At 34.0% G+C, this 17,157-nt stretch overlaps 1 protein-coding gene across 1 annotated transcript in view; it reads left to right on the top strand.

Annotated features, from left to right (window-relative positions):
• Nucleotides 1-17,157, top strand: part of SNTG1 (syntrophin gamma 1) — a 957,526-nt gene that overhangs the window by 590,851 nt on the left and 349,518 nt on the right. Inside the window, exon 3 of the mRNA XM_045896572.3 lies at nt 14,075-14,128. Coding sequence (XP_045752528.3) covers nt 14,102-14,128 — 27 coding nt within the window. The 5' untranslated portion in view covers nt 14,075-14,101. The remainder of the gene's footprint in view (nt 1-14,074; nt 14,129-17,157) is intronic.

Raw genomic sequence — 17,157 nt, 5'->3', positions numbered from 1 at the left:
TGGACCATTTAAGTACATTATTTAGTAAGTGCCATGGTCGATATAGTGTGCTTCCTGAATGCCTTCTGATGTTTTCCACACTGCACTTGTTTTCTTTCTGGATCCTCATTAAATTGGACACTTGTTTTTACCTGCTTCCTTCTCTCCCAGGGCTTCATTTTAATCTGTTTTATCAATACACATATATATTAGTGTTTCCCCATGGGTTTAAAAAGAACATTGCCTTACCCTGTAACTCTGTTCATTTTCACCTTCTCTTGTAAGTTACATATGTTGATCATTTTTTCTGTATTCTTTACATAAACATTTAGAATTTACTTGCTAAAGGATTAAAATCTCATACCTCAAAGCTGAAACTTCTATCCAGAACTGCTGAAGATGAAAATAGAGACAGTTTCACAGTGTATTGTGTAGACATGCTCATGTGGAGGAAAGGTTTTGAAAATAGCAGCAAAATAATTAACTCCAAAATAGATATGTCACCATACATTGAAAATCTCACCATCAGAGATGGTGTTAAGACATTGAATCTATAGAGATCTTAATGACCTAATCTCTCTGCAGATAAGAATTGTACTCCGGAATGAGCCAGCCTCTTGACAAACAATTACATAAATTGCGAGGGAAACAGACCTGCCTTGGGGGCTCCCTGTCCTGGCCAGACACCATGAACTCCATGATCACACTAAGACAAGTGGCATAAAATGTCAGCTTCCTGAGTCATAGGCACAAGATAACCACATTTACAGGAGATGCCTCTTGGGAATTGTGGAGGCTTGTATATAGGGAGGGCATAAAGAGGAAATGAACTGGGGGTTTGATATAATGAGTTTGAAGTTTTAAAATGATCAAACCTAGGTACTGAGAAACCAGCATTTTCCTTAATAAAAACTTTGGGGAAAAAAGGAAGAAAAAAATCAAGTGTGTTAACAATATGTATGTATGTGTGTATATATATATAAAATTTCTTGTTTTATTTCTGTGCACAATGGAATGTTTTGTAACTTAGTACATAATTTAAAGTATTTTATCCATTTTCTGGATTTGGAGTAGGAGATAATTTTTAAATGATTTTTTATTGAAATATATTTGACATAACATTTTATAAGTTTAAGGTGTAAACATATTGATTGATATGTTTATACATTGTAATATGATGACCATTGTAAAATTAGTTTAGCACTTCTACCACATTACATAATTATCTTTTTTGTTGTTTTGTGAAAATAAAGATCTAATCTCTTAGACAGTGATTATAATACAATATACTTGTCTATATTTACTATACTGTGCAATAGATCTCCAGGACTTATTTATCTACTTATTGCAAGTTTGTACCCTTAAACAACATCTCTCCTATTTCCCCCATCCACCAACCACTAGTTTTTATGTGTTTGGCTTTTTAAGTTTCCACCAAATTCAAGAGCACAGAGGAGAAGACACTTTGTGCAAAATAGGGCATTCTTCAGCTTTTTGGAAGACTCTTAGAAGCATGCATCTCTTTCAACATATTATTTGCTGTATTTTTCATTCACTAGGCTTTGCAGTGCTTGTCTGGCAATGTATTGATGAAATTCCAGAATTTCTTCTCGTCCTCTAAGTGAAGTATCAGATGTCAAAAAAGAATTTCTTTTTTTTTAAAAGTATTATCAAAATTACATAATTTAAACTAAATATTCACTTAAAAGTATAAAAAAATCTAGCTAAATTGATTGGCTGAAATCAAAATCACTTAAGGAATTGATGTAACTGACTAAATATGCATGTAGGAGTTGTAAAATCAATATGGAAATTTTAAGTCGACATAAATTATCAAAACATCAATAGGAGATTGGAGTTATTTCACTTTTTAGAAAAATTGATTTTGGACAGTTCCCTCAGAGATTTCAAAAATTCTTAACAACTTTGCAAACAAGGAGAGTAAGCATAACTGGTCAAAACTGATACAATATTTTGGGGAAAATAATTTTTAAATGCTAAAAAAATCATAAAAGTTCCTCAGTAGTCTCTGGACCTATAACAATGATCTTGAAAAGAACATTCTTTCTAAAGAGATGGAGGTAAATGTTAAAAGTGACAGGAGCCACACTAGGAAAAGGAAGTTTTCACATTAGGCGTGGCCTGGTCTGAGGCTGGTCTCTCTTGTGTTCTGTGATGCATGTGTTAGCCTACTATAGGCCTGCCCCCTTAAACACTGTATCCCACAGTCTCAATGTGGCTAGTCTCAATGTGGTTATCTTGTGAGGTGAAGAATGAAATGTAAATGGACTTGATGTATTCAACTCCCATGTTCTGCCCTGGCACAAATTTGGACAAAAAAAAAAAAGGTAATTTTTCTCAGACCTCATATGGTGAAGATAACAGGGAAATAAGATGGAAAGAGTGGGTTTCTCACACCTTGAAATTACCTTTTGATTATTAAGCTTGGATCTTATAGGAGAGAAAAACAAACTGCTCTCATGTTTAAGCCATTATCATGTTGGCATTTTTTTTAAGTAACAACCAGTATCCTAACCAATATAGAATGGGAAAAGAAGGGGTAGTCCAAGATGGTGGCATAGGAAGATCCTGAACTTGCCTCCTCTCATGAACACAATGAATCTACACCTACATATAGAGCAATTCTGCCTGAAGAACTGAGGGGTGACTGAACAGCTTCTGCACAACAAATGACAGAAAGACCATATAGAGAAGGGCGGGAGAGAGAGAGAATCAGTGATGACAGGAACATCACTGCCAATGCAGCAACCTACAGTAGGGAGGGATATCACTGAGTAGCTTACACATACACTCACCTTCTTTGGGGTACAATGAAAACAGTGGCTTAAAGGGCAACTGGACTATAAGTAAAAGAAATCCATTTACTAACCTTAAAACATCCACCAAACAGGGAACTGCTAGAACTCTCTCCAGAGTTGGAGGCACCAGTGAGTACTATTTTTTTATGTCCTCCCTTTCCCCTTTGATAGTGCAGGCAGAATCAAGGTCCAGGAACTCTAGTTAGCCTGATAGGGCCACCTCAGTGTGCCCCAGGCCCCTGGCCTATTCCAACTCCAAGTTCCCCTTCCCCCATCAAGGAGACCCTTGCATGGCATACCAGGTGCCTTCCCTACTGCACCCACCCCAGCTCTAGCCATCCCACCAAGAAAGCTCTGGCACTGCTCCAGAACTTATCCTACCCTGCTCTCAACCCAGCTGTCCTACTGAGGTGGTCCTGGTGCAGCCTGCCTCAGGAACCCCCTGATTGCCTGCTCTAGCTTTAGCCATCCTACTAGGGCATCTTAACATGACATACCCCAGACTGCCCCCCCCCCAGTCTGCACCCAATCTGACTACCCCACCAAGGTGGCCCCAGTGTAACACACCCCAGTATCCATTACAGCCCATGCCTACTCCAGCTCTAGCCATCCCACAAGAGTGGCCTTGGTATGGCAAACCCAGAGACCTTCTAGCCTGCACCCACTCCAACTCCAGCAAGCCTGCCAAAGTCGCTAGGCACACACAGTCTACACAGGGGCACTCCTATACAAGGTCATTCTTCAGTATTGGGAGAGGTATCTGTTCTGCCTAATTCATAGGACAAATAAGGGGATAAAACAAAATGTGACAACAGAGGAATATGTTCCAAATGAATTAATAAGATAAAATTCCAGAAAAAAACCTAACTAATCAAATGGAAATAAGTAATTTACCTGATAAGTATGTGAAAAATAATGGTCCTAAAGATGGTCACCAAACTCAGGAGAAGAATGAAAGAACAGTGAGAACTTCAACAAAGAGTTTAAAAATATAAGAAAGAACAAATCAAGGCTGAAGAATACAAATCAGCATGAAAAATTCACTGGAAGGAATCAACATCAAATTAGAGCATACAGAAGAATGGTCCAGCCATTTGGAAGACAAAATAATGGAAATCACCCAATCAGAACAGCAAAAGGTAAAAAGAATTTTTAAAAATGAAGATAGCTTGTGGGACCTCAGGAACAACATCAAGCATACTAATATCTATATTACAGAAGTTGCAGAAGCAGAAAAGAGAGGACAAGGGGCAGAAAATTTTTTTGGAGAAATAGTAGCTGAAAACTTCTCTAATCTGGGGAAGGAAACAGAAATCTAGGTCTAGAAATCATAGAGTCCCAAACAAAATAAACCCAAAAAGATTCGTATCAAGATATATTATAATTAAAATATCAGTATGATAAAGAGGCAATCTTAAATACAGTAAGAGAAAAAAAAGTTATATCCAAGGAAAACCCTGTAAAAATATCAGGTAATTTTTCAGCAGAATTTTTGCAGGCCTAAAGAGAGTGGCACGATATATTCAAAGTGATGAAAGGGGAAAACTTACAAGCAAGAATACTCTACCTGGCAAGGTTATCATTCAGAATTAATTCAGAAAGAGATAAAGAGTCTCCCAGACAAGTAAAAACTGAAGGAGTTAATCACTACTGAACTGACCTTACAAGAAATGTTAGAGGTTTTTCTTTAAGCAGAAAAGAAAAGGCCATAACTAGAAATATAAAAATATGTGAAAGAAAAAAAATCTCAATGGTAAAGGCAAATATATAGTAAAGGAGTGGATCAGACACTTAAAACTAGTATGAATGTTAAGAGACAGAAGACAGTAAAATCAACTATTACTATAGTAAGTAGTTAAGGGATACACAAAATAAAAAAGATGTAAAATGTGATGTCAAAAACAAAATGTAGGGGATGGAGTAAAAATGTAGTGCTTTTTGAATGCATTCAAACTTAAGGAACTATCAACTTAAAATGGACTGCTATATCTATGTCAGTATATATATTAACCTTAGGGTAACCACAAAATAAAAATCTACAATAGATAAACAAAAATAGAAAGGAACCCAAACATAACAATAAAAAACCCATCAAGCCAAAATGGAAGAGACAACAGAACAAAAAAGGAATAGAGAACTGTAAAAACAGAAAACAATGAACAAAATGGCAATAAGTACATATGTGTTAATAATTACTTTAAATATAAATAGACTAAATGCTCCAGTCAAAAGACACAGGGTAGCTAAATGGATTAAAAAAACTCAATCATCACTAATAGAGATATCATTAAAAATTCATTATTTGTCTTTGATTTGGACTTAGTTCAGTTCAGTTCAAAGAAATGAAATGGGCAAACATTTTGAAAGTTAAAAAACAGGACATCTTATATTGTGTAAATATCCAATGATTATGCCTTTGTATTGGGTTCACTCTTTCATGAGAATCTAAGAGAATTTACAACAAACAATAACACCCTGGAAATATCCTTTAATGTTGGTAGCACAAGTTAAAAATAATAACAACAATAAAATTGCCTTTGGGCCCTCTCCAAGCATAAGCATGAGAATGAAAGTGACAGGGCAATATTTAGGAATACGGACAAGTGTAAAGAACCTGATGGTTTTAGAACCCTTTTGCATTGTTTTGGGACTTTTTTCTGAGTTCTGATAGGCAGTCAGATGAAAACTGTCTGATATGGGAGCTCTAAACTGTTTCTCATTACATTAGAATTTCTGGAACAACAATCATAAGATAAACACAGTGGAAATGTAAAGACAGACGTTTTGGCCTTTATTTCCAAAGTAACTGTACTAACTGCTAATTTTTAATAAATGCCAGCTCTAGAGATTTTACTTCTTGGGCTTAGTTTTTAAAGAAGGAAACTAAAACCCTGTTTTGATCGGCATGATTGTTCTTTTTGCCTTTAAAAAGAAAATAACAACAACTAAGTACTTAAAGCTTCCACAGATGAAGATACTTTTTTATCTTATTAAAAAAATCTGGCTCTTTGTACACAAGACCTAATTAATATAACTAGTTTCATCATAACTATCAACCTCTCAGGACAAATTTGTACTCTAGATGTACAATCTGCATGGAATTCCCTGAGTCTTAACTAGGGAGAAAATCCTGGTCACCAGAGTTTACCAAATAGTACTATAATGAAATAAACCTATTAGAATTACAGGTTTCATTACCAGATTTTAAAATCCTGTCAATATGATTTTCATCAAGAAGGTTTTCAGTGAAATAATAAAAAATGAATGAAGGGAAAAAAACACAAAAAACAAGACCCATCTATAGGCTGTCTACAAGAGACTCACTTCATATCTATAGACATAGACTGAAAGCAAAGGGAGGGAATAAAGACATTTCATGTAAATGGAAATGAAACAAAAGCTGGAGTAGAAATACTTCTCTCAGATGAAATAGACTTTAAAACAAAAACCATAATAAAAAACAAAGAAATGCATTACATAATGATAAAATGGCCAATCCAAAAAGAGGATATATTTGTAAATATTTATGCACCCAACATAAGAGCACCTAAATATCTAAAGTAAATATTAACAGATATAAAGGGAGAAATTGACAGTAATACAACAGTAGGGGACAGTAACACCCCACTTAGATCAATGGATAGATCATCTGGACAGAAAATCAGTAAAGCAACATCAACCTTATATGACACATTAGGCCAGATGGACTTAAAAGATGTATGCAGAATATTTTATCCAAAACTGTAGAATACACATTATTTTCAAGTGCACATGGAACATTGTTCAGGATAGATCACATGTTAGGCCACAAAACAAGTCTCAATCAATTGAAAAGATTGTAATAACATAAAGCATATTTTTTAATCACTATAGTATGAAACCAGAAATCAATATAAAAGGAAAATTGGAAAACATACACACACATGGAGACTAAACTTCATGCTCCTATGCAACCAGTTGGTCAATGAAGAAATCAAAGAGGAAATTAAAAAATACTTTGCTATAAGTGATAATGGAAAAACAAACTTCCAAATTCAATGGATGCAGCAAAAGCAGTTGTAAGAGGAAAGTTCATGGTTATACAGACCTATTTTAAGAAACAAGGAAAATCCCAAATAAACAATACAACTTTACACCCAAAGGAACTAAATAAAAGAAAAACCAAAGCCCGACATTAGAAGGAAGGAAGTAATAAAGATCACAGAGGAAATAAATAAAATAGAGACTGCAAAACAATAGAAAAGATCAATGAAACTAAAAGCTGTTTCTTGGAAAAGATAAACAAAATTAATAAGCCTCTAGCCAGACTCATAAAGAAAAAAATAGTGAAGGCCTAAATAAATAAAATCAGAAATAAAAGAGAAGTTATAACTGACAACCATAGAAATACAAAAGATCATAAGAGACTACTATATACAAACAATTATATGGCAACAAATTGGAAAACCTAGAAGAAAGGTTTAAATCCCCACAAATATACAACCTTCTAAGACTGAATCACACACAAAAAATAGAAAATCTGAATAGATAAATTATAAGTAAAAAAAATTGAATCAGTAATTTAAAACTCCCCAAAAACAAAAGTTCAGGACCAGACAACTTCACAGGTAAATTCTACCAAACATTTAAGGAAGAGTTATTATCTATTCTTCTCAAATTATTCCAAAAAAAATTGAAGGGGAAAGAATGCTCCCAAACTCATTTCATGAGGCAACATTACTTTGATACCAAAACCAAAGATAACACAAAAAAGAAAGTTACAGGACAATATTCCTGATGAACATAGATGCAAAAATTCTCAACAAAATATTAGCAAACCAAATTCAACAATACATTAAAAAGATCATATACCACAATCATATGGTATTTATTCCAGAGACGCAAGGATAGTTCAACATCTACAAAGCAATTAGTGTGATATACCTCATTAATAAAGTGAAAGATATAAATCATGTGATCATCTCAATAGATGCAGAAAAAACATTTGACGAAATTTAACATCAATTTATGATAAAAACTCTCAACCAAGTGGGTATAAGAGGAACATACCTCTACATAATAATGGCAAGCCCATGGTTAACTTCATACTCAGTAATGAAAAGCTAAAAGCATTTCCTTTGAGACCAGGAACAATACAAAGATGCCACTTCTCATCACCTTTATTTAACACAGTATTGGAAGTCCTAGCTATAGCAATTACTCAAAATATCATCGTATGTAATAAAGACATACAAACTGGAAAGGAAGAAGTCAAACTCATTATTTGCACAAGGCATGACACTATATATAGAACATCCTAAAGACTCCATCAAAAAAGTTCATACAGAAATCTATTGTATCTTTGTACACTAAGTTATCAGAAAGAGAAATTAAGAAAACAACCCCACTTATAATTGCATCAAAAAGAACAAAATAAGAATAAAAAAATAGGAATAAATTTAACCAAAGAAGTGGAAGACCCGTACTCTGAAAACTATAAGACATTGATGAGAGAAATTGAAGATGACAAATGCAAAGACATCATGTTCATGGTTTGGAAGAGTTAATATTAGCAAAATGTCCATATTACAATCTACATATACAGTGCAATATCCATCAAAATGCCAATCGTATTTTTCAAAGAACTAAAACAAAGAATCCTAAAACTTGGATGGAACCACAAATCCTAAAATCTGATAGGATCACAAATGACCCCAAATAGCTAAAACCATCTTGCAAAAGAAAAACAAACCTGGAGGTATCATGTTCCCTGATCAAACAATACTATAAAGCTACAGTAATCAAGACAGTATGAAACTGGCTTGAAAACATATAGAAAAATAGAACAGAATAGAGAGCTAAGAAAGAAACCTACATTTATATGGTCAGTTTATGATAAAGGAGGCAAGAATAGGTGTGGAGAAAATATATGGTGAAATAAATGCATAGAGAAATGCATGAAGAAATAAATGGTGCTAGGATAACTGAATAGCTCCATGCAGAATGAAATTGGACCACTATCTTATGCCATGTACAAAATAAATTCAAAAGGGATTCAAGATTTGAATGTAGACCATGAAACCATAAACCTCCTGAAAGAAAGCATAGGCAGTAAGCTCTTTGAGATCAGTCTTACCAATATTTTTCTTACCAGTATCTCTTCAGTCAAGGGCAAAAAAAGCTAAAATAAGCAAACAAGATTACATCAAATAAAAAGTCTTTTGTACAGTGAAGGAAACCAACAAAACAAATGGCAACTTTCTGAATAGGAGAAGATATTTGCAAATCATGCATCTGATAAGGGGTTAATATTCAGAATATATAAAGATCTTACACAACTTAATATCAAAAAAGAAAAGAACCCAATTAAAAAATGGACAGAAGACTTGAATAGATATTTTTCCACAGAAGACATACAGATGGGCAATAGGCACATGAAAAGACACTCAATATCAATAATTGTGAGGGAACTGCAAAACAAAACCAGAATGAATTATGTCTCACACCTATGAGATTGACTATTATCAAAAAGATAAAAAAAATAAGTGTGGTCAAGGATGTGGAGAAAAGGGACCCTCCCACTTTGTTGGTGGGAATGTATATTAGTGCAGCCACTATGGAAAACAGTATACAGATTACTCCAAAAATTAAAAATAGAACTACCACACAAATCTACAATAAATTCCACTTCTGGGTATTTATCCAAAGAAATCAAAAGTACCAATCCAAAAAGATATATGCACCCCTATGTCCGTTGCAGCATTACTTATAATAGCTAAGATATGGAAGCAAGACACTTAAGTGTACATTGATAGAAAACAGATAAAAAAGATGTGATATATACATGTGATATACATATATATGTGGTACACATGTATATGTATGTTATGCATGTCTATATGTATGTAGTAGAATACTACTCAGCCATAATAAAAGAATGAAGTCTTGCCATTTACAACAACATAGATACATCTACAGCATATTACGCTAAGTGAAATAAATCAGACAGAAAGACAAATATATGATTTCACTTATATGTGGCGTCTAAAAGAAAAAACAAAACAGAAACAGACTCATAAATACAGGAAACTGTTGGATACCATAGGAGGTAGGGTTGGTGTGCAAAATAGGTGAAGGGGATTAAAAGGTACAAACTTTCAACTATTAAATAATGTACAACATAGTAAAGAGTCAATATTACTGTAATAACTTTGTAGGGTGACGGATGGTAACTAGACTTATTTTGAGGATCATTTCATATGTATAAAAATATCCAATCACTGTGATGTATACCTGAAAATAATAGGATATTTTATGTAAATTATACTTCAACTAAAAAAAAGATGAAGGCTACATAAATAGTTGCCTCAAGGCACACGATCCTAAATGAACTAAACGTTCACTAAAAAGGAAACCCGAGAGACTGACTGCAACTGTCATTTTCAATCCTATTGTTTTAACCAATTTTGAGGGGGACCAATTAATCAATTTGTAAACAGTCAGGCACCAGCTGAAGTTGTGGAAGCATCTGGAGAGGGTATATACTGGGTTTGAGTTTGGGATACACAAAAAGATGGAAGATAAATTTTGTATATATCATAATTTTGCCTAGGGCAAATTCTATAAATAGATAACATTTTTCCCTTCAGTAAACTGAACTGTCATAGTAAGCAGAGTATTATGAAGACTTTTTTTTTATACTCACTAAAGCATTCTGAAAATTATCTAAGTAATTTAAGTCCAAAATATTTTTGTACCAATGCTTTCTATTCTATCGTATGTAACTACCAACTCAGTTCTCCATTTCAACATTTTTCTGGGTGTGTGTTTTTGTAGAGGTACATTCTTTTTATTTTATCGGCCTCATGCCAGATGAAGCATTTTGAAATTTTATATGCAGCATGCATGAATTTGGCTGTATTTGTCTAATTTTGATTTCCTTGTTTTGGTTACAAAGATGAGTTTAAGTCAACAGGAATTGGTGCTATTCTCAACATAGTTGAAGACAATAATTGGTGTTAATTTCTGGGTACTAGAACCGTGAGAGGCAAGACCTGTGGACAGAAGCCAAGTCTGTTGAACCATACCATTTAAGTGTATGCCATACACTTATACATTACACATTAATGTAAAGTGCTCAAGAAATATTCATCACCACCTTCTCTTTTCTTGGGCAGGGACCATGCCTTCTTCACTTGTTGTTGGGGCACTTACATAATACTAGTAGAAACTGGTTTCCTTAGGCTAGGACTTTTCCATGCAGTGTGGCTTATCACTGAGCTGGTCATGGGGATTCTAAATGGATCACGAATAAGGTAGGTCACATTTAAATATTGTGATTCTGTAGTTTTATCATTATTAATCTTATTATTATTCATCCAAGCTATTTATGCATTGCTATTCTCATCATATTTTTAAGTGATGAGATTTTCTACTAATCATATTTTAAGAAACTAATTTTCATAAAGGCTTTGTTTTTTCCTAGTGCAACTATACTAGATACTAATAAATCAATAAACTATTTTTTTCCTTATCCCTGGATATGGAGATAAGAGCATTTGGAAATTGCATTATATCTTAATACAAATCAACTTATTTAAAACAATTATACAAAGAAAGCCCTAAAAATTTCATATGTGAATAGGAAAAAATAGTATGGAGATGATGAGTGTGTCTCTAGGGGAAAAATGGCATTTTTGTTTTCTGAGAAAAGATTAAGTTTGAAATTTTCAATTAATATATTGTTATTTTGTTAATGGACCACTGCAAAATGAAATGCTTTTCTCGTTTTTTTTTTTTTTTTTTTTGTAGTATAACTTAGAAATATCTGGTATACAATATATTTTGAAACTCATGATATTGAAATTGCTTTACTTATTAGTTGTGCTTAATGGACTTTCAGAAATACTTTGAGACATGCTCTTTTAGTCAGTTATTGTCACAATAATTCTGAATAGTAAAATCATAAATCTCACTGGCACTCACTATTTTATCAGTCAAGATCCTCCAGACAACAGAACCAGTTTGACACCTATACATCTGGATACATACGCTGAGATTAATTTCAAGGAATTGGCTCACACTACTGTTGGAGCTGGCAAGTCTGAAATCTAAAAGATAGGCTAGAAGCCTGGAAATGATGTAGGAATTGGTCCTGCAGTCTTGAAGCAGGTGTTCTTTACCAGAGAAATGTCTGAGTTTGCCTTCAAGGCCTTTCAATTGTTTGCATGAGTCTCGCCCACATTATCTAGAATAATCTCATTTACTTAAAGTCGACTGATTGTAGATATTAGCCATATCTACAAAATACCCCCACAGCAACTCTGATGTTAGTGTTTGATTGCATAACTGGGTACCAGTTATTCAAGATTTTTTTCTGAATAAATATTGATATTACTACCTAATATTTTGATGAAAATAATGGAAGATTCAGGGAAAATAATGAAAATGTTAAAAATGGTAGAGATGCAGGCATAATGCATCATATTATTAATGATGTCTTAAAATGTATTCAGCATTTGAAACTGAACATGAGCTTATGTTTAGACAGATGGCTAAATACCCTCATGTCTATTTCTCTAGTTGCTTTTTAGTAGCAGGAAATTGATCTTAGAGATACCATGTTTTTATATAATCAATAAATATTGAAATTCTACTTTTATAGTAAAGGAATAACTTTATGTCAAAGTTGGAAATAAACAGATATTATAGTTTTTCCCAACACAGTCTTTAAAAGCAATTTTGAAAAATAATTGATAAAACAAAACCAATTTCTCATGGATATCAAAAAATTAAGTAATTTAAATAGAGAGGGAGACAAACCATAAGAGACTCTTTAAGATAGAGAACAAATTGAGGGTTGATGGAGGGAAGCGGGTGGGGGATGGGCTGAATGGGTGATGGGGATTAAGGAGGGCACTTGTGAGGAGCACCGGACATTGTATGTAAGTGATGAATCACTCAATTCTACTCCTGAAATCAATATTACACTATATGTTAACTAAATAGAATTTAAATAAAAATTTGAAAAAAAAAGATTGCCATCAAAAAATAATTTAAAAAGAAAGAAAAAAGATTAATTTATATCATCAAATTACAATTTTTATCATCAAATTACCTTTTATTTATAAATGATTTGTTGCAACCTAGCTTTACTATAATCAAGCTGCTTATGCATTCCAATTAAGTAAAACCAGGTCCACAACCCACAAAACTTATTTAGGGAAAATATATTATGCAGCATGTTCAGTTAACTGTTGAAAACAGTCAATCTCTTTTCTTTCAGGGGCAATAGTAATAATCCAGTGACAGCTTAAGTGAATTTCCTGCTCTATTGCACCCACACTTACTTGATAAACACTTGACAAAGTGTTTATCAACCTAATATAACAGAAAATGACAAAGAAGGACAAAATAATTTCCTGTTCCTAAGACTGAAAGGAGGATTAATTTTGAGAAGTCCAGTCTTTTACTGTGGAATTCACCATACATTTTACTTTGAAGTCTCATTTACCTAAATTATATCATATTTTGGCTCTGCATTTTTTCCATAGTGTCAGGGTGTCGATTTTCTATGACCATTCTTAGTTATATTAAGTTTCTCATATAACTAAAATAAAATTCTCTAAAAGTATTAAAAAAACACATATGCATTTTATATGTATTAAAATCTATGTTCACCATTTAGTTATTATAATGAGCACAAAATGAATCTGTATCAGATATTTCATACATCGATTTATCTTAATATTATTCACTCTGGTAAATAGCTTGTTTCCTTACATCATAGTGTTTGTGAATAAAATTTTAAGTTCCACAGAGAATTATTCATGCATGTAGCTTTTTAATTAAAAAGAGAAAGATTAGTCAATCTTTTTTCAAGAGATAACCACAAGAAAGGCAACTTTTAATTACTCCTTTGAAGTTTCTTTCCCAGTTGCAACCTCAGGTTTCAAAACGAACGCTGGGAATGAGCCAACACTTGAGAGAAGAGGTCCCTCCTATCCTAGATCGTGTCTGAATGCTCAGTGGAGTGGAGAGGTGCAGGGAAATGCACCCTCTTGGTCACACTGAACCATGGCAATACGTTTAGGATGCACAAGGGCGGAGGTTGAGACTTTTTTCTCTTCCTTCTGCTCTTTTCATTGTACCCCGGGAATTCTTGTTCCTTACAGGTGGCCTTAAACAGTTTGCCCACAGGATCTGCTTCATAATTGCTTATGCTTTGCTTTATTGGCGTTCTCCACTCTTACACTCGATGCTGTGCTTGATGGCTTACCATTTCTCTGTCTTTTCAGACGACATCCTTCACGGTGCCGTAGCACATGGATTTCAGGACTGCCTGTGAAGAGGTATGTTACATGGCTTTCTGCTTTTTGAATAAGGAAAACAGGTTATAAACTGGACATACTTGTCCTCCTTTATGTAAGTTGAACACTGCTTTTGGCAGAGGGATGGGTGACAGGTCCATTTCATTTCCAGGGTATGATCTGTTTCTGCAAGACTAAAAAGCCAAAGAGTGCCTGGGAAAGCCTCGGATTTTCACTCTTCCTTAAGAAGACTGGAGCATATTTGATTTGATTACATTGCCCTTCTCCATAAACTCTGCACTCACTGCATGATTTCAGGTAGTATGTTGGAAGTAATTCTTTTCACATAAATGGTTATAAATTAGAAGACATCTGAAGTCCCTTTCAGCACTAAAATCCTCTGATTTTATGATTCCAATATTATTTAAGTATTTCAATATTATTTAAGTATATCAATTCAGATTCTCTGTAGAGCTGTCTTCACACTTTGGTGTGAATTAAAGTGATACATTGCTCTTTTAAGGATATTAAAGGCCATTCAAGTGTGTACTCAGTAGTGCATGGAGTTAGGCACCCGGGGATATAACCATTCTATTTTAGGAAAAAACACTATTTTACTAAACATTCAAAGCATTCTTTCATTCTTCAGGCAAAATGCAAACACTCATAGGTTAAAATATTCCATATTTGTTTAAAAGGTTTAAAATATTTTTATTGTATATAGATACCCCAAGAAAAACAACCATAATTAGATTATCTATGATACAGTTAAAAACAAACCAACAAAAAACTTGTTATTAACATTTGTGAAGATTGTTCTTTTAATGAGATGTCAAGTGTTAAGTTTCTTGCAAAAATATCTACTTTTATTTTTTTATTTTTATTCTTTTAAAGATTTTTTTTTTTATTTATTTGAGAGAGAGAGGATGATAGCATGAGAGGGAGGAGGGTCAGAGGGAGAAGCAGACTCCCTGCTGAGCAGGGAGCCTGATGTGGGACTTGATCCTGGGACTCCAGGATCATGACCTGAACCGAAGGCAGTTGCTTAACCAACTGAGCCATCCAGGCACCCAGCAAAAATATCTACTTTTAAAAAAACATTTGTCATAGTTGTTTCAAAGTTTAGAACATAAGCAAGATCTTTCAGAAAATTAATAAGTTGCTTATATATATTTTTAAAGATTTATTCATTTGAGAGAGAGAGAGAGCACTCACATGCATGCACATGAACCTGACAGTGGAGGGGAGGGGCAGAGGGAGAAAATCTCAAGCCAACTCCTGGCTGAGCTTGAAGCCTGATGTGGGGCTGATCTCACCACCCATGAGATCAAGACCTGAGCCGAAACCAAGAGTCATTTGCTTTCACTGACTGAGCCACCCAGGCGCCCCACTTTTATATTTTAATACTTAAGCTAAACTTTTTATTTTCTAAAGGATTTTCTCTACACTAACACTCTTCAAATTACATTATAGTTATTTATTTACAACCTCTCTTACGTGCTGCACTAAATACTATAATGTCAGTGTATAATTTATTCATCCTTTTAACTCAGTATCTATCAGTTCATACTTTTTAAAAATGATTTAATGCTTTAAAAACTTAAATTTAGAAACATAAATTTTAATTCTGTGACATTTCTAGTGCTAAATACGTAGTATCATACTCTTAATTTTGGATGTGGTAAGTCTGTTTCTATCTCGGTGCTTGTTATCTTATGTTTTGGGTAGTAAAGCACTCATTGAATGGATATTTGCATGAATGAGATACAAATGAAAAACAGGAGATTCATGAGATCCTTAAAGACAGAGTAGTGGCCAAATACTGTTTTAACACATGGCTTACCTTGGACTTCAGAGGTTGACCTAAGATTTATTTTTCAGACCTTTTTTTTAAACAAAATTGTTTGATTCATTGATTTGGAATATATATCAAGTATTATTTAAGGTTCAGAGATTTATTTTACAATGATAATACCATTGTGATCATCTTACCCTTGCTTCTATAGACAAAGGTTCTTGTTCTTTTGCAATGAGCCCTTTGATAATTTCTACCATTTTAGACTGTCCCCAGGGAAGAGTAAAGCGGTCTCAGAACTGCTCAGCAGCCATGTGTCTTCCACATGCTGGCTGGGTTGGCAGGAGTACAGAACTATGAGATACTCTGAAGATGATCAAATCCCCCCATAAATGGATCAAAGTCAATGAGTTTGTCTGAAATTTACAGTCTTAGAACATGTAAATGGACAGAAACCATAAAGAAAATTCAGCTTAATTCTCTCACTTTGCAGGTGAGGAAATTGAGAGGTTTTATGAAATGCTAAGTGCTATTTAATTAATTAGTTAAAAGCAAAACCATAATGTGTAGCTTAGAACTCCTGAGTCTAAGTTTGAGCATCTTTCTAAATTATAACATAGTCAAAGATATGTTGAATAAAACTTGATTTCTTTTGACTTCTAATAAGCTGTTAAAATGCAAATCTGATATCCATATCCATTGGACAGATCTAGCTAAATTATAACCATGCACATACCGGGAAGTCTCTTCTTTGAGAAGAAATGGAAATATGTCTAGTTCCATGTAAAATATCTTAATTTTCTAATACAGATCCTTTGTAAAAGAAAAGTTTATTAATTAAGAAGTTTCTCCTCTTAAAAAAATGTTGCAATACTTTTAAGGAGCTTGGATTTAGAAGTCTGATAAAATGCAAAAGTGAAGGTAGAGAATACAGTTGGGACAACACAAAATCCACAATTTAGAAGAAAAAGTGCATGTTATGGGTAGGTATAATTACTGATTTTCTGCTTTTAAAAGTGTCATCAATGGGCGCCTGGGTGGCTCAGTTGGTTAAGCGACTGCCTTCGGCTCAGGTCATGATCCTGGAGTCCCTGGATCGAGTCCCGCATCGGGCTCCCTGCTCGGCAGGGAGTCTGCTTCTCCCTCTGACCCTCCCCCGTCTCGTGTGCTCGCTCTCATTCTCTCTCTCTCAAATAAATAAATAAAATCTTTAAAAAAAAAAAAAATAATAATAATAATGTGTCAGGGGCACTTGGGTGGCTCATCGGTTAAGTGT

The sequence above is a fragment of the Mirounga angustirostris genome, unplaced genomic scaffold, assembly GCF_029215605.1.
Source record: "Mirounga angustirostris isolate CCGP_5_RB_7025 unplaced genomic scaffold, mMirAng1.0.hap1 SCAF_4, whole genome shotgun sequence".
NCBI lineage: Eukaryota > Metazoa > Chordata > Mammalia > Carnivora > Phocidae > Mirounga > Mirounga angustirostris.
This window is presented reverse-complemented; position numbering and strand designations above follow the sequence as displayed.